Source organism: Erythranthe guttata, chromosome 3 (genome assembly GCF_056151865.1).
Source record: "Erythranthe guttata isolate IM_541 chromosome 3, IM_541, whole genome shotgun sequence".
NCBI lineage: Eukaryota > Viridiplantae > Streptophyta > Magnoliopsida > Lamiales > Phrymaceae > Erythranthe > Erythranthe guttata.
In genome coordinates this window covers 13,630,001-13,653,310 of record NC_142535.1, presented here as the reverse complement: position 1 = coordinate 13,653,310, position 23,310 = coordinate 13,630,001, and the positions used below count along the sequence as shown (strand labels likewise).

At 33.6% G+C, this 23,310-nt stretch overlaps 2 protein-coding genes and 1 long non-coding RNA gene across 3 annotated transcripts in view; 1 reads left to right on the top strand and 2 right to left on the bottom strand.

Annotated features, from left to right (window-relative positions):
• Window positions 1–2,074: 2,074 nt before the first annotated feature.
• Window positions 2,075–4,682, bottom strand: LOC105971302 (putative carotenoid cleavage dioxygenase 4, chloroplastic). Its single transcript, XM_012996149.2, has 2 exons — window positions 3,165–4,682; window positions 2,075–2,489 (listed from the first exon to the last, which is right to left on the bottom strand). The coding sequence occupies exons 1-2, from the start codon at window positions 4,571–4,573 to the stop codon at window positions 2,150–2,152; spliced, it is 1,749 nt and encodes a 582-aa protein (XP_012851603.2). The 5' UTR covers window positions 4,574–4,682; the 3' UTR covers window positions 2,075–2,149.
• Window positions 4,683–20,047: 15,365 nt separating this feature from the next.
• LOC148771856 (photosystem II D2 protein) overlaps window positions 20,048–23,310 on the top strand; it is a gene marked incomplete at its 5' end in the record, with an annotated part of 3,857 nt that continues 594 nt past the window's right edge. Inside the window, 2 exons of the mRNA XM_088815261.1 lie at window positions 20,048–20,534; window positions 23,266–23,310. The exon at window positions 23,266–23,310 is cut by the window's right edge and continues 594 nt beyond it. Of these exons, the coding sequence (XP_088671387.1) occupies window positions 20,048–20,534; window positions 23,266–23,310 (532 nt within the window). The remainder of the gene's footprint in view (window positions 20,535–23,265) is intronic.
• On the bottom strand, window positions 21,301–22,839 carry LOC105971377 (uncharacterized). The gene is made up of 3 exons (XR_016030323.1): window positions 22,520–22,839; window positions 22,095–22,222; window positions 21,301–21,424 (listed from the first exon to the last, which is right to left on the bottom strand). It is a non-coding gene; the product is annotated as an uncharacterized LOC105971377 (long non-coding RNA).

Here is a 23,310-nt window from a genome sequence, read left to right as displayed (position 1 = left end):
TAAATTAATTTTGCATAGCCCCCCCTTGTGTTGCGAAAGCATGCACCAAAATCCCCCTATGATACAAAAAACTTGGATAAAATCCCCTCTATAGTTAACGGTGTTAACTATTAACTGAAATTGGGATTTCATGGAAGAAAAAATAAAATACAGGGGGTTTTACGCAATAAAACGAACACAGGGGAATTTGGTGCATGTTTGTCATAAGGGAAAATTGTAGTTTTGGTCCTCTATGTTGGCCTATTTAGAAATTGTCCTCTAACTTGTCATGTTTCAGTTTTACATGCAATAACTTTGTAAATATAGTATTTTTAGTCCTATTTTGCATGACTTTTAATTTTATGACGCGACTAATAAACTTGACGCATTTTACTTAAATGGACGCTTGAAAATTTATAAATTCGACATCTAACTTACAATTTGTAGAACGTTAATTATGTGAGACGAATCATCTGTAAATCACATTAGGGGAGCATTTATAATTTTTAAGTGTCCATATAAACAAAATTTCTACGAGTTTGTTAGGTACATTATTAAATGACGGTTAAAATTCAAAGTTCGAGTGAAATAGGACTAAAAACACTAATTTTGTATAATTATTGCATGTAAAATTGAAATATGACAACTTATAAGACTAAATCCCTAAGGAGACTAACACATATAACCAAAATTACAATTTTCCCTTTGTCATAACACAGGGGAGTTTTATGCTGTTTACCTTTTAAAACATGATCCAAACACAAATCATAGGCGAAATTATGAAACTATTAATATATTTAAGGGTAAATTACAACCACCCCTGAGGTATGGTCAATTTACGAAAAAACCTCTCTTGTTTGGATAATTATATCTACCCCCTCGACTATGATTTTTTCTTACATCTCCATCCTTATGGTGTCAAATTCAACATAATCATTAGATTTTGTGGAATGTGCTCTATTTTGTACTCGTTGTAAAAATACAGTTTCTGATGCACCACAATCTGATATATACAAGCCAAAAAACACATATTATGATCATCTTGCTTCAAAATGTGGAGTTCGAATGGGATAAAACGGGTACAAAAGTGATAATATTCCATATAATCTCGAAGATTCCACTAAATTTGAAACCACAAGGGTGGACGTGTAAGAAGATTTATAGTTGAGAGGTGGTTGTAATTATCCAAACAAGATGGTTTTTTTGTAATTTAACCATACCTAGGAGTGATTGGAATTTACCCTATATTTAAAGTTTAATTAAAGTTAGATTTTATTAGATAAAGAAATTATAAATACCTTGCAATATCTAAATTCTAAATACATAAGATCGTTTTAATAAAAACATAACAAACGCAATAAACACAAATAATATATATATATATATATATATATATATATATATATATATATATATATATATATATATATATATATATATATATATATATATATATTGAACAATAAATACACATGACGTACAATACACTTCAGCTTTCTTATTAATTAGATATACAGTAGAATTTCCATAAATTAATACTCGATAAATTAATAACCTCGATTAAATAATAAATTTTCTCGGTCCCGACTCGAGGACAACGTGCTAAATTAAGAATTCGCTAAATTTATAAAATAATACACATTCGAAAATTTTAAGAAACCCCATATAATATATAAATTAATAATTCTTAAATAACATGGTACAATACATATTTATAGATCTATGAAGGTTTACTAAAATATGATTTAATTTCCGTTTGTTTCTTGTTGAAGTTCACATTACCATCAATTCCGTGCCTCACTTTTCTTAACATGGTTAGAACTTCTGGTATAGGTTTCGCATAACTTAACATGAAATTGTTCAATACCATTGTTGCTTTAAGAGCTTCCGTTCGTGAAATGGGCTCTATAGTGCATTAACTAATGGTACAATGAATAATATACCTAAAAAATATATATATTTATTGAAAATAAAAATAAAAATAATTTCATAAATTAATAAATTATTAATTAATGTATAAATTAATAATTATTAATTTATCGATAAGTTAATATTTCACTAAATTAATGGAATTTTGTTGACCCCAACAATATTAATTTATAGAGGTTTACCTGTATATGAGTTTTTGATCAATTTATTAGAAAAATGGTGCAATTTCATCAGTTACATTTTATTGACTGAGGCAATTTTCTGTCACAAATAACCCATGGAGTCCATCAGGTACCCTCCCGGGTAATTTAACTGCAGCAACAATTTCAAGTGTAGGTGATTTTGCATCCATTACCAAGAACTTTGACTCTTCAACTATCTCATCATATACATATGTCACTAAATAACCGTCATCTTCTTCTGCCGCCGGATTATTTGCGACGAAAAATGGTTCACCCCCCGTGCAGCCCGGCCCGTACATACGGGTGCCCACTACGCAGTCATCTGAAGATAATGATACATCCAGTTTCACGAGCCCTACTATCTTCATCGGCATCTCTACTACTGGGGAGTATACGTACCTATATATAAGAAGAAAAAAGTTCTGAATTATTTCCTGACTCAACTAGAGCATTTTTGCCAGAGAGTTGGTACCTAGCCTGAAATCTTTATTTTTGAATAATAAAAGTTGTTATGCAATCAGGTGAAAATATCGGAACATAATTTCTGAATTCTAATACCATTGTTTCCTATTCGGAACAAAAAAATTCATTCCATTTTCCCAATTTTTTTTTTTTTTTTTTGAATGCATATTAGAATACATATCAGATTCTAATTTTCAATAAGACTTTTATTTCCGAAGAAGCAGAATTTTCAATATTATAATGTATTTTATATTTTAGGTTACTAAAATTTGGAAACTCCGAATTATGCAGATCCCGATTCGAAAATTTCCGCTTTTGGAATAACTTCTTTCAATACAATTTCCACCATTCGGACTTTCAATTTTTTGAACTGAACCAGAGTACGTTTCTCACTTCAAAAATAAATTGATTTTTCTTTTTTTCTTTTGCCAAAAGTTGTAAATCAGATCCGTTCGATATCCACCCCTAGTTCTAAAGTTTTGTAACAAGGGCCAAAAGAAGTTGATGAATGAGATTAAATATTAGAAATAATTCAATCTCTTCTTCAATAGTGATTATGTAAGTGATAAACTTCACAAGTGTAATTAAGATTGTAATTAAGATTGTAATTACCTGTTCTTTCTTCCGAGGAAAGCCGGATTAATGGCGGCGAGATCAAGAAATTGATCAGACAACAAACGCCTCTGTACTTTCTTCGTCTTCAAACACACTCTGATTTCCTCCATTCTCGTCTCCACTAAATCTAATCTCTCAAAAACCATTTCTATTCTCTCATTATTCGCCGCCACCACCACCACCGTGTCGCCGCCGTCTTCCTCCCACGCGTTCACCGCGTGCGATATGTTCACCCCCGGAGCATCCACCCACACCATCCCACTGTCATCCTCAGCGTACTTCTCGATCACCCCGATCCTCGGAATCTTCCCTCCGTCCACCCTCACCGGCCGCCGCCCCCTCAGTATCTCCGCCGGGGTTATCACCATCTGCCCCTCGTTGAACACGGCGTAGTTCTCCGTCACGGCGAAATCGTGCACCACCGTCGCCGTCTTAACGGCGTTGATAGCCACGTTAGCCTGCTTTCTTCCGCCGGAATCGATCCTGAAATACGTTAAAAACGGAGCAACTCCGGAGTATCGGAATGCAAAGGTTTCCCCGGTGACTGGATCCACTTTCGGGTGGGCGGTCATGTTGATGAAACCCCCGCCGCCGCCGAAATCACGGCGGCCGAGCGTGGCTATATCTCCGTCGGGCGTCACCCGTATCTCGTACGGAAGATCCGATTCGGTGAGAGCGTATAGTTTTCCGGCGATGAGTGCCACGCTGACGTTTGCCGTGCCGAACCCGTTCCCCGCTGGCTTGAACTCTCCGGCGAGCACACGCGCGGCGGCAACAAACACACGCGCCATAGAAGCCAAGCCGCCGTTGAAGGACGACAAAACGCTCGGAAAAACGGCGTACCCCAATTCACGCTCCGTCAAGTATTTGTAAGTCTTGATATATCGCCGGCAAAACGTGGCTCCGCCGTCGGATATCCTAACCATCTGAATCATCCCGTCGCCGTCCAATAGGTGGTGCGGGCCCCGCGGCAAGAACTGCGGATTCGGGCCGTTTCGTAAATACACACCGTTCAAACACCTCGGAATATTCGAGTATCCCTCCACCACCTCACATGCCGTCGGAGGAAGCTCGTGGTCGACCGGAGCGTAGTTGCCGGAGAGCACGTGGTGCGGGTCGATAGATGGAGGAAGGGGCGATAGTGAGTCGAGAGAGTTGCACGTAAAATCATCTATGGACTTGAACAACGTCGTCAGAAGCGGAACGTTATTCGATTTGGTCTTATTGATCAACTTGACTTTGATTTTTTCGGCCGTTTTCGAAATAAGTTTCGATAAATGGTCGTCGAATATCGTGAAGGAGTGACTGCGAATAATATTTGTTCGACGGCTGATCTTCGGAGTCGATGCAAAGGATGTGTTGGATAGAGAATATTTGGGAAGGAAGGAAGAAGAGAGGGCATCCATCTTAATTTTTATATACCTTGCTTCTCTACTCGGGTTATTTATAAGTGAACATTTCGTGTTATTTACACGATTGACGGAGATTCCTACTCCGCGGACTAGGTGTGGAAATTGGAATGGAATTTCAATTTCTGCCGATGTGAGATTCCAATTTTGAATTCTAGTTTTATCAAAAACTTAAACTTATAATATCAATATCATTAAGCATTTTATGATAGGTGACTACTAATTTGGAATAATTTTCAAATGCAGCCGATTACGATATGGAATTTTTTTATTTATGAACGAGTTTTGTGTTCCATTTTTTTTTCTAATAGATATGTTTGAACTTATAGAACATTCACAAATATAACATGTTCGATTGATAAGATTGATACTTACTCAAACACGCTATAAAAATTAAAGGCCGCTATTAAATACTGTTATTTCATCCTTCAAACTACATATTAATTTTGTTAAATAAAAGATTTCATAGACAAATCACATATAATAATAAAATTTAACTGATTTCATACAATATCTAATCCAATGAAGAACCGAACATTTTACTAACTAAATAATTAGTTAGTTAGTAGAGAATTAATCTAGTCTCATCTAATTCAAACTAATCCGAGAAATGTCCTAGAAAGCGAGCTATTAATGCAGTCTTGATTCAATGAAGTTGACAAGTTCAAATTGATTGCTATGTGAGAGTCAAATTTCGAATTCCACCAATTTTGTTCCAAAAATTTCAAGTTTAGAAAAATGTAAACTGTGAGATTCAATGAGGTTGACAAGTTCAAATTGATTGCCATGTGAGAGTGAAATTTCGGATTCCACCAATTTTATTCCAAAAATTTCAAGTTTAGAAAAATGTAAGCTGTGGGATTCACAGTCAAGATTTTTTCATTTGGACGGGCTCTAATACCATATCAATCAAAAGCTTAAGTTACTAGTAAAATGCATTTAATATTAGAGATTAAATTCTGAGCGGATCAGCCCATATTTAATATAAATCGGATTCCACTAATTTTTTGACATGTGACACTTTTAAGTATTAACTCTTAATAACTCACGCTCGATATTTAATATAAATCGGATTCCACTAATTTTTTGACATGTGACACTTTTAAGTATTAACTCTTAATAACTCACGCTGATTATAATTAGGGTTAGAGGGGTTACGGGTTATGCTGGGTTTTTATTTTTTTTATTTTTTTTCCAATTATTAGAATCAAAATTATATTTTTATTAAAACTATCCACGTGTCAATCATTTTATGGCATCCAATTTTCCTATTAAAACAGGTCATTCGGTCTAAATTTGCACTCTTAATATTAATTAATATCTCCAATAAAATTTCATCTACAATTCTTGATATTTAATTTAATCCGATTTATTTATAGATAAGACAAAAACTCTACTCCTCAAATTCTGGATTCTTCCTATGCAGATATGTTCGCAGAATATACCCATAAGCGTTGAAATCTGGAGAGATCGATCTTCAGAAAAGTAGGATGGAATATATATATATATATATATATATATATATATATATATATATATATATATATATATATATATATATATATATATATATATATATATATATATATATATATATATATATATATATATATATATATATATATATATATATATATATATATATATATATATATATGCCTAATTGGGCCAGCCCAATGGGCCTACAATTTACTTACCTACTGGGCCACGAGCCCAGTATCGAAGACCACTATCACCGAGGCCCAATCACCTTCAAGCAAGGTTTGGGCCCGACAATCTCAACTAAGCTATAAATACACATTTTAACTCATTCTATAAGGTAACGTCCCATTAACTGAGCAATACTACAATACGTATTCTCTGGACTATTTCTATGATCAGCACGTCTGACTTGAGCGTCGGAGGGGTTTCCGCCGGATCAACCCCCGGCGTAGTTCACGTGTGTTCATCTCGCAGGTACCTCAGGATCATCAAGTTGTCAAGCTACTGATCCGCTTTGCTCTCCCAATACATTTTCTACACTACCCCAGGTGATCTACATTTTAGCATCATCATTCTGGCGCCGTCTGTGGGAACGATGCAAACCAGATCACGTAGCCAACAAGATCCTCCTGAGGCGTCTGCTCGGAGAGAAAATGACACAGCTAACGACCTCCCACCTCGTGGAGGCTCTGGCTTGCCACCTCCTCCACATCCCATGGATCCGCCTCGCGAGGTTCAGGTGATCCTCCTCGGGACCCACCACTCGCCGATCCACCACTCCCTGCTCCTCGAATGGTTCAAATAACCGAGGATGCACTTCAACACATGATAACAGAAGCTTCAACTCGCGCTGCCACAGAGGCCGTGACTCAATATATCGCCACGATGGGAGCAAATGCTCCCAACGCTATACCAGTACCTGCTCCACATGTGGAGCCACCTATGGCACCACCGCCATCGACTCCCTGGAGGCTTACATAGCCACCTATGGCACCACCACCATCGACTCCCTGGGGGCTTACATAGCCACACATGCCACCACCGCCATCGACTCCCTGGGGGCTTACATCGCCCCCAAAATATTTCGTTCGCCAAGGGTTATCGACTCCCCGGGGGCTTACATCGCCCCCAAAATATTTCGTTCGCCAAGGGTTATCGACTCCCTGGGGGTTCACATCGCCCCCAAAACATTTCATTCGTCATAGCAGGAGCCAACGCTCCTCCTCGTGAGGCCCCACTGGGTCCCCAACATGATCAATTTCTACTTACTTCTCGAACGGTTCAGATAACCGAAGAAGACCTTCAGCGTATGATCACGGAAGATTCAACTCGCGCTGCCACTGAATCAGTGGCACCATATATCGCCAAGGTGGAGCATGAGGACCCCAGTGGTTCGTGATCGCCTCATCCTAAATGGGAGGTTATCCCATCCTAAAGTTGGGCATCTCATCTCAAGGGTGGTACATCCACTGACCTTTCATCCCAAGGGGGTGCACATCCCATCTCAAGGAACGAGGATAATCTCCCTACTCAAAAAATAGAACATCCCCAAGGGGGTACACATCCCATCTCAAGGAACGAGGATAATCTCCCCACTCAAAAAATAGAACATCCCCAAGGGGGTGCACATCCCATCTCAAGGAACGAGGATAATCTCCCTACTCAAAAAATAGAACATCCCCAAGGGGGTGCACATCTCATCTCAAGGAACGAGGATAATCTCCCCACTCAAAAAATAGAACATCCCTAAGGGGGTGCACATCTCATCTCAAGGAACGAGGATAATCTCCCTACTCAAAAAATAGAACATCCCCAAGGGGATGCACATCCCATCTCAAGGAACGAGGATAATCTCCCTACTTAAAAAATAGAACATCCCCAAGAGGGGTGCACATCCCATCTCAAGGAATGAGGGTAATATCCCTATTCAAAAAATAAAACATCCCCAAGGGGGTGAATATCAACCAAATAAAAAAGAAAAAGAAAAAAGATGAAGAAGAAAGAAGAAGAAAAAAAGAAGATGAAGAAAAAAGAGAAGAAGACAGAAGAAGAAAAAAGAAACAAGAAAAAGAAGAAGAAAAAAGAAACAAAAAAAAAAAGAAGTAGAAGAGAAAAAAAGAAGAAGAAAAAAGAAGAAAAGAAGAAGAAGTAGAAAAGAAAAAAGAAGAAAAGAAAAAAGAAAAAAAAACAAAAAAATACAAGGAAGCGCGCGCATCAGCACCGCGCGGTTGGCCAGGGAGCCTCGGTCCGCGCGCGCGCGAAAAAAAAAAAAACAAAAAAAAACAAAAAAAAAAAAAAGGGCCAGGAGGCGCGCGTGCACAGCACGCGCGCGTGGCCTACACGCGCCAGACGCGCGCGTGCACTGCACGCGCCAGTAGCAAAAAAAAAAAAAAAAAAAGGGCCAGTACGCGCGCGTGGCCTACACGCGCCAGACGCGCGCGTGCACTGCACGCGCCAGCAGCAAAAAAAAAAAAAAAAAAAAAAAAAAATGGGGAAGAGGAGCGCGCCTTCCCATGCACGCGCGCGCGCTCCCATATAATGGGGCACAACTGTCACCGCCTTCCACCAAATTGCGCGTAGATTTTGACTCGCTTCACCAAATCGCATGAGAATTTCAACGCGTTCCACCAAATTGCGCGAGCTCTTTAACGCACCTACCAAATTGCGTTCGCTATCAAATGGAGAAAAAAAAAATTATTTCTCCACACCATGCAACGATTAACGCAAGACTACAGCACCGATCTACTCTCGACAAGATCCGGTACCCTTTTCAACGTGGCTCCCACATCCTCTCGAGAGTGGGGGGCTTGCGAGACAACTCCCACGAGGAGCCAACTCGCGCAGTAATACAACCCGCAGCGAGATAACTCCCACGAGGAGTCCACTCGCTCAATGCTACTACCCGTTGCGAGGCAACTCCCACGAGGAGCCAACTCCCTTGGATCTTAACACCACAGCGAGACAACTCCCACGAGGAGACCACTCGCTCCGTCCTATAACCCGTTGCGAGGCAACTCCCATGAGGAGCCAACTCCCTCGGGTCTACGAAACCACATCGAGATAACTCCCACGATGAGACAACTCGCTCGGTCCTACAACCCACAGCGAGATAACTCCCACGAGGAGACAACTCGCTCTGTCCTACAACACACAGCGAGACAACTCCCACGAAGAGCTACCTCGCTCGCTAATAAAACTCGGCGCGAAACAACTCCCACGAGGAGACAACTCGCTCAGAGCGACCTCGATACGCACGCTCCTCAGTCGCGCGTTATCCAATGCTTCTACAACTTCGTTGCGAGACAACTCCCACGAGGAGACAACTCGCCCGAAATTCAATATATAATCGCAAGCTCAAGATAGCACGATTACGACCCTAGAAACACTTAGAAATATTATGGGAATCTATATAGCCTGGCCAGCTTGATTACTCAAATTTATCTACTTGTTTTCGATGGGTCCTTCATTAAAACGTGGCCACGGTCCAAACATACTTACGACCCACGAGGTCTAACAAAGGGCACGATCCCCATATAAAAATCTTGAGACCTGATCCCCTCCTCAAGTACATCACGCAGAAGGCTATATGTAAACACATACAAGCAACGCGTCAAAACATTGAAAATGACGAAAAATAACAACTCCCATGAGGAGAATACTAGCTCCGTGCTACTACATTATCGTGAGACAACTTCCACGAGGACGTAACTCGATCAACTCGATTACCCCAGAGACAACTCCCACGAGGAGATTACTTGATCCGTGCTACTACATTATCGCGAGACAACTCCCACGAGGAGATAACTCGATCAACACTATTACCCCGCGACAAGAGAACTCCCACGAGGAGATAATTCGCTACTACATCGTCGCGGGACAAAACCGACGACTCAATTAACTTATATCGCGGTAACTTTGTCGCGCTATGCGCCAACGCGCATTCACACCCCTCCGACACACGCTCCAACGCGTTTTCGCATACCATTAGGCCATACGCCAACGATCGACTTCTACAATTTTTACTCTCGACACGATCCGAGACCCATCACAACATGGCCCCCACATCGACTCGAGAGTGGGGGGCTTAATGATATGCCTAATTGGGCCAGCACAATGGGCCTACAATTTACTTACCTACTGGGCCACGAGCCCAGTATCGAAGACCACTATCACCGAGGCCCAATCACCTTCAAGCAAGGTTTGGGCCCGACAATCTCAACTAAGCTATAAATACACATTTTAACTCATTCTATAAGGTACGTCCCATTAACTGAGCAATACTACAATACGTATTCTCTGGACTATTTCTATGATCAGCACGTCTGACTTGAGCGTCGGAGGGGTTTCCGCCGGATCAACCCCCGGCGTAGTTCACGTGTGTTCATCTCGCAGGTACCTCAGGATCATCAAGTTGTCAAGCTACTGATCCGCTTTGCTCTCCCAATACATTTTCTACACTACCCCAGGTGATCTACATTTTAGCATCATCAATATATATATATATATATATATATATATATATATATATATATATATATATATATATATATATATATATATATATATATATATATATATTCAAATATCGTTTTGGATCTGTTAGAACGTGCTGTGCCAACTCTATTATTAAATTTATTAAAAATTATGAAACAAAAGGAGTGTACTTTTATAATTACATTGAACTGTTACTAATTATTTTGAACTCATAAATGATGATCTCGCAATGGCATTATGCAAAATGTGTATATTTTTACTCCAAAATTTGAATTTTTCTAATGTGAACTAAGTGGCGTGTATAATCCATCAACCCATTCATTCCGGAATCAAATACTTGATTGTCAATCATCAACCGACCCACAAAGATTGGGTCGACAACGATTTTCAAATTTGACTCAAATTGGTTTTGTCGAATGGATCGGTTATCAGGCTGATAATCGACCGACCCAACCAGTCCCAGCTCTAATATATATTATAGTACAGTGAGAACATATAAAATATAAATTGCTTAAACTCGTGAATAAAAAAAAAATTAAAGGCCGGCTAAAACAAAGATTAAAACTTTATTGAAGACCATATTTCACCATATTTTGTTCAAATATTTTCTTAGTTTAATGCCTTAATGTACAAAAATACCCTTCATTGATATACAAATTATATGAAAAAGAAAAATTAAATTTGCTCATTTTTCTTTGTTGAAGACCAAATTTCTAAAGAAAATAAAATTAGAAAAACCCTCCCTCAAACCTCCAAACTCGTCGGTCGCACCACCGCCTTACTATCACAGCATCACCGCCGATGCAGTCGTCCCTGCCGCGAGACTCATCATCCTTGCCACCATCATTGTTGGAAGATCAAGACTCAACCTCAAACAAACAAAGATATAATTTATTTCTTAATTTTTTTTTAATTCTTTGAAATTGCTTCCAAAACTTGTTAAATTGGGTAATATAGGATGATTAGTCGCTAAATATGTATGTTGAGCATTAAATGTTGGTTAATTGTTGCTAGGTTGCATTGATTTGGTCGTTTTTTCCTTGAATTTGGTTTGAGGTTTCGTAGAGATTTTTCGAGGCTTATTCGACACTTATCTGTCAAATTTTCCTAAAAAATTGACAACAACTTATCGGAAATAGACTGTTCAATTTATCTTTTCCATTTTTTTTGTTTGTGTATTGATTTTTTTCAATTTTCGACACTAAAATGTTGATTTTGTTGAAATCCTCCACTCCTGCATGTCGAAAAATAAATAAAAGCGACATGCGCTCTCGAAAAAAGGCGACAGTTTTTTGAAAAAAAATATATATATATGAAAATCGACTTTCCAGCACAAAAAAGACATGGATACATAATTTAATGGATTCCCCTCCATGTAAACTAATATTTTATTATCTTGTGACTCCATTTTATAGGTTTTGTGAGATTTTAATTTCTTTGAATTTTGATATTTTTTGGAGGGCTTCCGAACAAGAAGAAGGGTGTGACTTGTGAGGGTTTTGTGTGTGGTTTTAAATAAATAAAAACGATATTTTTTCAAATTTTTTTGGTATTAATAATTTTGATTAGGAATATTAAATGTCATTACCTTTTTTTTTAATATAATTAAAATGAGAAATAATTGGTCTTTATTTTAAGTGCTCATAGAAACGTTGACATTAGCTGGTTCTGATATAGCAATATATAGTAAAACGTTTTATATCTTCTCAAATCTAACATGAAATATTTTATTTATTGGATTTATAACTAGTAATTCACCCGTGCGATGCACGGGATCAACTTTTTTTAGAAAAAAATTTGGATAAAATAAAAAGAACGAAAAATTTGAACAGTTGATATACATGTAAATATTACAAATGAAAATGTTTTATTGAATCAAGATATACATTTATTTGTGATTTACCTTCATATTCGCTGAAAATATTTTGTGCACACAACATTGCTCGTAATTTAGTCATATCGCCCGATACTGAATTGATAGATATATTTATCTCAAATCTACTTTTAACTCTAGACATTGCGGCGTACAATTATCTATGCCACCCTAATATTAACACTAATATTACTAACAACAACCACTACTGCTACTAATATTAAAACCAACATTGATAATGCACCAAAAGGCGAATCCCTCGCCCCCAGGGCCCCCATCCCTTGACCCGACAAGGATTGATGGAGGATGTAAATCATGGTAACTCAACGGCCCGTTAAGGTAGCGGATCCGGACCTGGTGCCCATAAGGAACCAACCCTCATTTGGAGTTGAAATTCCCACACTGCGGCTGCCAGGATTCGATCCTAGGACATTGCACCAACTTACCACCTCAGGATAATGCTAATACAATACTAATATTAATACTAAAACCAACATTAATAATAGTATAATACTAATATTAATACCAATCCTAATATTAATACGATGATTAATACTACTATTAATATCAACACTAATATTAATAATAATACGCCTATTCGAATACGAATATTTAATGTTAAAACTAATACGCCAATATTTATACGAACAATAATAATAATACTAATACTAATGCTAATACTAATATTAATACTAATACTAATACTAATACTAATATAAATATTAATATTAATATTAATATTAATATTAAGACTAATGCTAATGCTAATGTTAATGTTAATACGCCAATACTAATATGAATTTGAATCCTAATAATAATTTAATAATGATAATAATAATAATAATAATGATAATAACTATGATAATAATACTGATATTGATATCGATACTGATAATGATACTATTACTGATATTAATACTGATACTAATACTAATATACATATTGATACACATACACATATTGATACTGATATTGATATTGATACCGGTACCGATACTCATACTGATACTGATACTAATACTAATACCAATACTAATACCAATATTAATATTCATACCAATAGTCATACGAATAATCATACATATATTGATACATATATTGATACTGATACTCATACTCATACTGAGACTCATGTTGTTATTGATAATGATATTAATACTGATAGTGATACTGATACAATAATGATATTGATAGTAATACTGATACTGATACTAATACTAATATCATACTAATACTAATACTAATACTTATACTAATACTAATACTAATACTAATATTAATATTGATACAAATATTAATACTACTATTTATACTAATATTGATACTGATACTATTACTAATACTTATATTAATACTAATAATAATACTAATACTAATACAACGATAAATATTAATAATAATACTAATACATTGTTCTAGTACTTCACCCGTGCGTTGCACGGGGTATTCGTCGTAAAAAATAATATTTTATTTAAAAAAGAGTCCTCGAAATAGTAAGATCAATGATATGCAATACAAATTAGTAGAAAGTAAAAGAAAATAAAAAAAAAAAATATTCTATATTGTGTAACTAATGAATACCAGTATCAATACCAATATGAATACAAATACCAATACTATTACCGTTATCATTACCATCACGAATATCAATACCATTACCATGACCATTACCATTGCAGTTACCGTCACCAATACCAATACCATTACCATTTTCATTACTAATGCTAAAACTAATACTAATATGATAATAATACTATTACTATTAGCGTTAGTAATTCTAATGTTATTGCTAATCCTAATCCTGGTGTTAACACTAATCTTAATTCTAATACTAATCTCATTCATTGTTCTAATCCAAATTGTAATCCTAATGGTAATGACAATCTTAATTTTAACACTAATTTTAATTATAATCTTAATCCTAATAATAATACGAATCATAATTCCAATCCCTATAGAAATGCAATATGCTAATACTAACGGTAATTTTAATACCAATCTTTATATGCTAATGCTAATGGTAATGCAAATCCTAATTCTAATTATAATTCTAATCATAATGCCGATATTAATACTAATCCTAATTATAATGCTAATCTGAATACTAATATTCATACTAATATCAATTCTAATATGTTAATACTAATTCTAATCTTAATCATAATACTAAGTAACACTAATACTAATACTTATATGCTAATGCTAATACTAATCCTAATATACTAATATTATTACTAATATTAATTCGCTAGTGTTATTAATATACAAATGGTAATACTAATACTAATACTAAGATAATAATACTAATACTAATATACTAATATACTAATACTAAAATACTAATAGTGATACTAATATACTAATACTAATACTAATACTAATATTAATACTAATATACTAATACCAATACTAATATACCAATACCAATATCAATACCAATACCAATACCAATATCAATACCAATACCAATATATACCCATACCAATACACATACCAATACTAATACCAATACCAATACCAATACCAATACCAATACCAATACCAATACCAATACCAATACCAATACCAATACCAATACCAATACCAATACCAATACTAATACAATTATCAATACCAATATATACCAATACCAATACCAATACCAATATCAATATCAATACAAATTCAATTTCAATAACATTACCGATACTAATACCAATATCAATAAAAATACTAATATTAATATCAATATCAATACCATTATCAATACCATTATCATTACCATTACCATTACCATTACCATTACCATTACCATTACAATTATCGTTATCATTACTGTTACCATTGCCATTACCATCACCAATACTAATATCATTAGCATTACCATTACCATTATCATTACCATTACCATTACCAATACTAACATCAATACCAGGATCAATATCAATATTATAGGACCAATATCAATATTGATACCAATATCAATCATTACCATTACCTTTACCTTTACAATTACCATTACCATTACTAATACTAATAGTAATATACTAATATTAAGACTAATATGATAATAATACTATAACTATTAGTAATTCTAATGACAATCCTAATCATAGTACTAACATTAATCATAATCCTAACAAAAATACTAATACTAACCCTAATTGTAATCCTAATACTAATTTCAATTATAATTTTAATCCTAATCATAATCCCAATCCTAATCATAATAGTAATGCAAATCTTAATTCTAATATTAATTCTAATTATAATCCTAATTCTAATAATAATACGAATCATAATTCTAATCATTATAGAAATGCAAATATGCTAATGCTAACACTAATATGCTAATGCTAAGGACAATGCTAATGCTAATTTTCAATAATAATTCTAATCATAATGCTAATACTAATATGGACCATAATTATAATGTTAATATTCATACTAATATGCATACTGATATTCATATTAATATTAATTGTAATATGCTAACGGTAATGCTAATGCTAATCATAATCTTAATCCTAATGCTAATACAAATATTAGTATTAATAATAATACTAAACTAATACTAATATGCGAATTCTAATGCCAATACTAATGCTAATCCTAATATACTAATGCTAATGTTAATCCAAAGATACTAATTCTAATCTTAATATACTAATGCTAATTATGATTCTAATTCTACTGCTACTAATTGACAACTAATTGAGCCACCTAATCCGAGAAAAGTGAAGCCACAATAAAATACATAATTTATCCTATTTTATGATCCATATAATATGGAAAAAAAATATAATTATGAAAAAATATGTAAAAATTGTCATGATTTGATATATACAGATAATCTGGAACGAAAAATAAAAAATAAAGTTGATTTGAATGAATCATATCTTAAAATAGAGCTAATTGAATATATATATAATATATATATATATATATATATATATATATATATATATATATATATATATATATATATATATATATATATATATATATATATATATATATATATATATATATATATATATATATATATATATATTTGTTTTGTTTTTTGAAAGAGAAAGTAATACTCATATGGAAATTTTATCTATTGCAAAAAAAAATATTATATATTTTTCAGAAAAAAGGAAAGAATTTTTTTTATTGTACATTATTGAATTTTATTAATATATGATTATATTTTATGAAATGAAATAGTGAAATAATAAAAATATTTATATGTTGTAGTTTAAAAAAAATATAATTTATTGAATGCATATTCCGATATTCTATGATTACGAAAATTAAAAAAATATGTATATATTTAATTATTAAAATTAGTCGATTATTACAATGAAAAAAATTCCTAAAATTTATATGTATATTCATAAAAAATAGACGTTCAAACGAATATATTTGAATATTCTTAATGTTAATGTAGTAATTTATCCAAAAAATAAATAAGATTGAAACATAAAATAGAAAAGTATAATGAATGTAAAATATGTTAACTATAAGAAAATAAAATAAAACTCCAAAATAGCACTAATTAAGCAAATGTACACAAATTGTTTGTCTTTATTATTAAAAAAAAAAAACATTCAAAAGATGATACATGTCAATTGTGGTGAAACTTGTACATGCAACAATATTGTCCAATCCTCTTTTCAAATTGAAAATCAAAGAAAAATAAAAAACTCTTTGATTTCCACGTTTCCACATGTAATACATGATTCAATGTCGATTTCTTTCATTTCTGTTTGACAAAACAATAATCGATTTTTGGATAAAGATAAATATATAAGTCAATTAAAGTAAAAAAACAAAATACAAACTTTTACATAGAAAAAATAAATAAATGAAATTACAAAAATTATATGCAAACCGTAACAATGTAGCACATATGACATAAGTTGGATTCGTAAACAACACCTGCAAGAAATACATAAAGAAAAAGTATTAGCATAGTTCTGCTGTTAAATAAAAATATTAAACGGATTTAAACCATCTAAATTAAATTATAATACGATAAATGCATAAAATCAATTGAAAAAAAATTACAAAAAAAAAAAAAAAAAAACCAAAAAGAGAAAACGAAAAACGAAAAACAAAAGCAACTCGAATGGAATGGATGAAGAAGAATAGTGTATGGTGAAATAAATAGATGGGGGTTTATATAGTTTTGATAAGTATATAGTAATTAGGAAATTTTTTGAATTCAAATTTCAAACATAATTATAGGTGGGAAAAAAAAGGTAAGAAATCAAATCAATTCAATTCGGATGATTTGATTACTATTGATTAGGAATTAATTTTAAAATATTAAACAATATTTATGGTTATTGAATATTTTCATTAAACTAACAATATCATTAAATATAATCATCTTAAATAGGTAAGAAATCAAATTTCATATCATAAAATGTATATTCTTACTTTAGAAATTTTAAAATAAATAAAATATACTCGTTTTTTTTTGTCCTTTTTTTTCTATTTTAATAATAAAATTATAAATTTCATAATATATTATTAATATGTTAATTTGAAATCGAATTTTAATGCATTATTAAACAATATTAATATATTATTTTAATTTCTTTTATTGAATGGATATTCGAATATTCCAGAATATTGAAAAAAAAATTGTATTTCTTTATTTTAATATTTGAATATTAAAAAAAATGTTTTTTTTTTCTGAAAATTATTTGAATATTCTGATTTTTTTTTAAAAAAGACTACCAATAAATATATTTTGAAATACTGGAAATGCAAATAAGATTTTTTATTTCGAATTTATAAAATATTAATTTCGGAAATAATATATACACGTGGTAATTGTTAAAATGACTGTATAAATGTTAAATAGGAAATAACTTAAATACATACCAAAATAAAATTGACAGCACATCAATTGAAGAATCCACCTCATCAATTGAACTCCAACTAAGCAATTTTGATAAATGACATCATCATTTGCCACATGTCAATCATTGAGGGCATAGATCCTCTTTTTATATTATATATAGATTAAATGTTGTTGATTCGCGTGTAACTTATTTAATTAAATAAATGGATCAGAAAGTATTAGTTGGCCTTCTGCTAGCTGTCGTTCACAAATAATAATGCATATATATTATATTCAGGTTATTTGCAGATTGAAGCAAGTTAGCATGGACGATCTTATTCTCATGTCAGGTTTGCACATATATTTGTTTTATTTAATTAATTACACGTGTTTCCACGTTTCAAACGTCATGGCATCTGTTGGAAACGTTTCGGGGACGTTTCTAGTAGTAACGAAAAAAATGGAAACGCGTTCCCACCAAAAAAAAATCAACAACCTATTTTAAATAAAAAATCTCGGAATTGTATGAGCTTAAAATGAGTTTCGGGGATGTTTTTAGTAATAAGGAAAAAATGGAAAGCACGTCCCACCCAAAAAAATCAAAAATCTATTTTAAATAAAAACTCGAAATTGTATACACATAAAAAAAATCTTAAATCTCATGTCTAATTTGAACTTCTAATGGTGTTCTAATATTTTTTGTGGGTGCTAATTCCATACTAGCATAAATAATGTAATTTGTGGAATAATAATTCATATTGGAATCTCTTAAAATTATATATAAATTGTAGATGTAATTTGTAGATATAATATGTAACTGACTATGTATATAAGTTAAAAAATGAAGTTTCCCCATTTTGCAGTGTCCGCGCCTGTGTTCGTGCTACATAGTTTATATATAATCCAAAAGCGCGTGCCCAATAAGGGTAGTGGGTGACGAAACTGGTTATGCATAATCATATTTGATATATTTTATCTTAGCGTTTCATTCTATGATTGTAAATTTGTGACTGTGTGAATGTGATAAATTAAAGGGGTAAGTACAGTTGATTCCTCTAGACTATAGGCTCCGACCCAAAATGCCTCCTAAACAACAAATTGGGACAGTTTATACTCTTTCGTAACTCATTCAACGTATATCTGCCAAAAGCATTAACGCCTGTCTTCCGTTATAACCAAACACGTGGACAAAAAAAAAACGTTTCTATTCCACAAGCGCCTTCCTCCACCAGTACGATTTCGTCGCTATTTACTTTTTATATTCTATCATCTAATTAAAACGTTTTAATTGTTATTCATACCTAAATTTTACTATTATTGTAGCTGGTTCATACAACTTCTGAGTCGAAGAAATCAGCTCAGCTCTACAATTGCCACCGAATTCGACTGATTCTCTTAAGTCACTACAAAAGTCAAAGCAGACTCCGGCGGTGTTGCGGTCACCTCTGGCCGTGGCGGCGGTTGAATTGCCGCCTAAACCACCTCTTCCTCTCCCAATATTCGAATTGAAATCAGGCACTAAGTCATCTCGAAAGTTCAGCAACGAAGCCCCAAGGTTGTCTCGCTGACAGCAGCGCTACAACTGTTGGGCTAAATATCTAACATGCAAGTGCACGTATCGCAAATAAGTAGTAAAAGTGGAGTCGGATGTCGATCCCACAGGGAATACTCAAATTATCTAATCCTAAGTATCAAATTCTAACAATTATGATTTTTATCCAGCCTACGCAAGGTTGTCAAATTTAATCAACTAAACAATTAAACTAATTATGACGCAAATAAATACGAGAAACTATCAATATAAAAACGGATCTTAACGGCCGCAGTTTCCACTCCTGCTAATAGTTTAGCGCATTCTTTATTGTTACTATGGGGTCCTGAAGCACAAGGAGATTTTACTCGTTGGTGTCAATTAGGTGGTCTGTGGACTTTTGTTGCTCTGCATGGTGCGTTCGGACTAATAGGTTTCATGTTACGTCAATTTGAGCTTGCTCGATCTGTTCAATTGCGACCTTATAATGCAATCGCATTTTCTGGTCCAATTGTTGTTTTTGTTTATGTATTCCTGATTTATCCACTAGGCCAGTCTGGTTGGTTCTTTGCACCTAGTTTTGGTATAGCAGCTATATTTCGATTCATCCTCTTTTTTCAAGGATTTCATAATTGGACGTTGAACCCATTTCATATGATGGGAGTTGCCGGTGTATTGGGGGCTGCTTTGCTATGCGCTATTCATGGTGCTACCGTAGAAAATACTTTATTTGAAGATGGTGATGGTGCAAATACATTCCGTGCTCACTACGCCAAAATGCATTTCAGGCGACGAAAATTTGCGACAAAAAAATCTTATTCGCGACGAAAAAAATAATTTTGCGACGAAAGGTTTGCGACGAAAGAAATGCAAAAAAAGTTCAAAAAAGTGCCCGTCGCAAATTTTTGCGACGAAACATAAAAAGAGTCGCATGGTTTGCGACCTTTCCAGAGAAACGTCGCAAAGATTTTATTTTTTCGTTAGCTGAAATATTGCGACGAAACCTTTGGGAATCGTCGCAAAATCAATGATAAAGTTGCGACTAAAATAAAATGTCGCTCTTTGATGCGACGTTTATTTGTAATTAATTTCGTCGCAAAATTTAAATTAAGGATGCGACGTTTCCATAAAATCGTCGCAATATTACATTTTTCAACTTTTTTTATTAGTTAATGATTTTAATTTTTTTTATTGTTAAACCTGTAATTATAAACAATACTAATAAAATAAAATTACAATAAAAATATTAAACAACTCAAAATTTATATCCACTACTTCAAAATTCATATTTAAGTTAAATCATCCAAACATGAATTTAAAATATACAAAATGTTGATGTTGTAGTGTTACAAATATAAGGTAATCCTCGTTTTCTCCTTCATCTTCATTAGAATTAGTTTGCAGGTGGCACAGGGATTATGTTGTTCGGACATATTCTCAATCTGTTGAAAACACACAAATCACATAGTTAAGGAGTTGCTAAATCAGTATAGAATCCTTAAAAAAATCATGTTGAAAAATAAAACTTCATGCATTTTATATTCAGTAACTCTTGCCTTATTTTGTGTTTCATCATGACACCACTCAGTATATCTCAATTTCCCTTTCTTTCTGCGTGGCAGTTTCGACCGAGAAAAGCTTCAACATCGTCTGTCCAAAGAAGAAAACATATATAATGAGCATAAAAAGGCCGATATAATCAATCTACATACATTTAATTGCAAAATAATAATAATAATGAACTTATGGATCTTCTTTCAAGTTGTCTGATCAATGGGAAACATAAGAATTTTTTTTCAAGAAACTTATAAGTAGTAACATCATTACCCATAATGAAACCTAAACAGTTAGACATGCATATATCTCATGTATATATACATAGCTATAGCATATATGCATAAATGTATACACATTTAATTGTCGGAGAACTGCAATTCCACAATAATAAAAAAAATCATGAAGATTGCTGCATACACTATCTATAAAAATTACTATCTAAATCATCAAAATCATTAAGAGATAAAAGACACCAATAGTTGTTTTATTTTGGAACCCTTCCAGCATTAGTTGTGGTGATCATCCACTGAACAATAAGAAGGTGATCATCTAGTGAACAATAAGAATTAAGAATAATACAGAAAATCACCAATTTCAGAAAGCAAACAAGTCAAGAAAAAGAGAAGTACATGGCTAGGCGTAGGTTGTTGGCGTAGGCTCAGGAACATTCTAAAATACGTACAATTTCAATTAAATGATTTTTTTATTAGCACAACTGCATTCAGTAACTATAGAATTAATTGAGAAAGAATTTTAACCTTACCAGCAAGGTAAAGAGCAGACTCAACGGTGAAAGGGTGGTTTGCGACAACGAACAACAAAACTCGGAGAACTGGTAATGTACATTGGCGAGCAACGAAAGGCGGTGAACGGTCAGAAATTCCAATCGAACTACTAGCATGGGAAAAGGGAAAAAATTTACAAGTTTGTCAAATAAGATTTTAATCCAACTAACAAACCATATCCATTGATCAAATATCAGTAAAACACATTCTAAAAAATAAGACAAAAAAAACAAACAAAAAATATTAAATTAAGAACAACAGTAGATAACCATAAATAAAAATAGTTGGTCTTTGCAACAGTAAGCCACAATAGATTCATTTTAGAAAAAGAAAAAAAATGAAAACCCCAAATTTAAGTATTTGAAAAACAAAATAAGAAAAAAAAGGGGTAGTAAGACCATACCAATTGATTAGCAGGCTTCAAGTTTCAATAATTCGGTGTGGGCGTCGATGGAGGTGCGACGGCGGACATGGCGTTGGCGAAGGGGTGAGGTGGCGTTGGTGTGGGCTCCTAGTGCATCGGCGAAGGGCGGATGGGGGGTCGGCGAAGGGCGGAGGTGTCGTTGGTGTGGGCTCTTGGTGCGACGGAGAAGGGCGGAGATGGGGATGGCAAAGGTCGTCGCTGGTGTCGGCAATCGTTGGCAGAAGGCTGCGAGAAAGTGGCGAGAGAGAGAGGGAGGGGTAAAGAAGATAGGAGAGAATTAGGGCATAAGGGTTTTTTTTAATTAATAAATTGCGACTTTAAATTACAAATGTCGCAAGCTTGAATTAAATTTGCGACTTTAAAATAAAATTTCGCAAACAATGTCGCAAAATCCCAATTCTACTTGCGACGTTTATATTAAAAACGTCGCAATATAAATTTATTAAAAAAAAAAATTAATTTTTATTTTCCATTGTGACGTATTAGTATATTATCGACGCACGTTTGCGACGATAATAGATTTTTTGTCGCAACAATTGAACGGAAATTTTAGAACTTAATTTTGCAACAAAACTTTGCGACGACATTATTTATCGTCGCAATAATTCTTATAAATTTATTATTTCCAATTATTTGCGACGAATTTCTATAAAATAGTCGCAAATCGTGCGACAAATATTTTTTCGTCGCAATAAAAAAGTCGCCTGAAATGCATTTTGGCCTAGTGGCTTTTAACCCAACTCAAGCTGAAGAAACTTATTCCATGGTCA

Excerpts from the sequence above, each read along its gene's own strand:
- LOC105971302 (XM_012996149.2), bottom strand. The coding sequence starts at position 4,573 with ATGGATGCCCTCTCTTCTTCCTTCCTTCCCAAATATTCTCTATCCAAC. Across the intron at positions 2,490-3,164 it reads TTCCTCGGAAGAAAGAACAG|GTACGTATACTCCCCAGTAG; the intron begins GTAATTACAATC and ends TCTTATATATAG.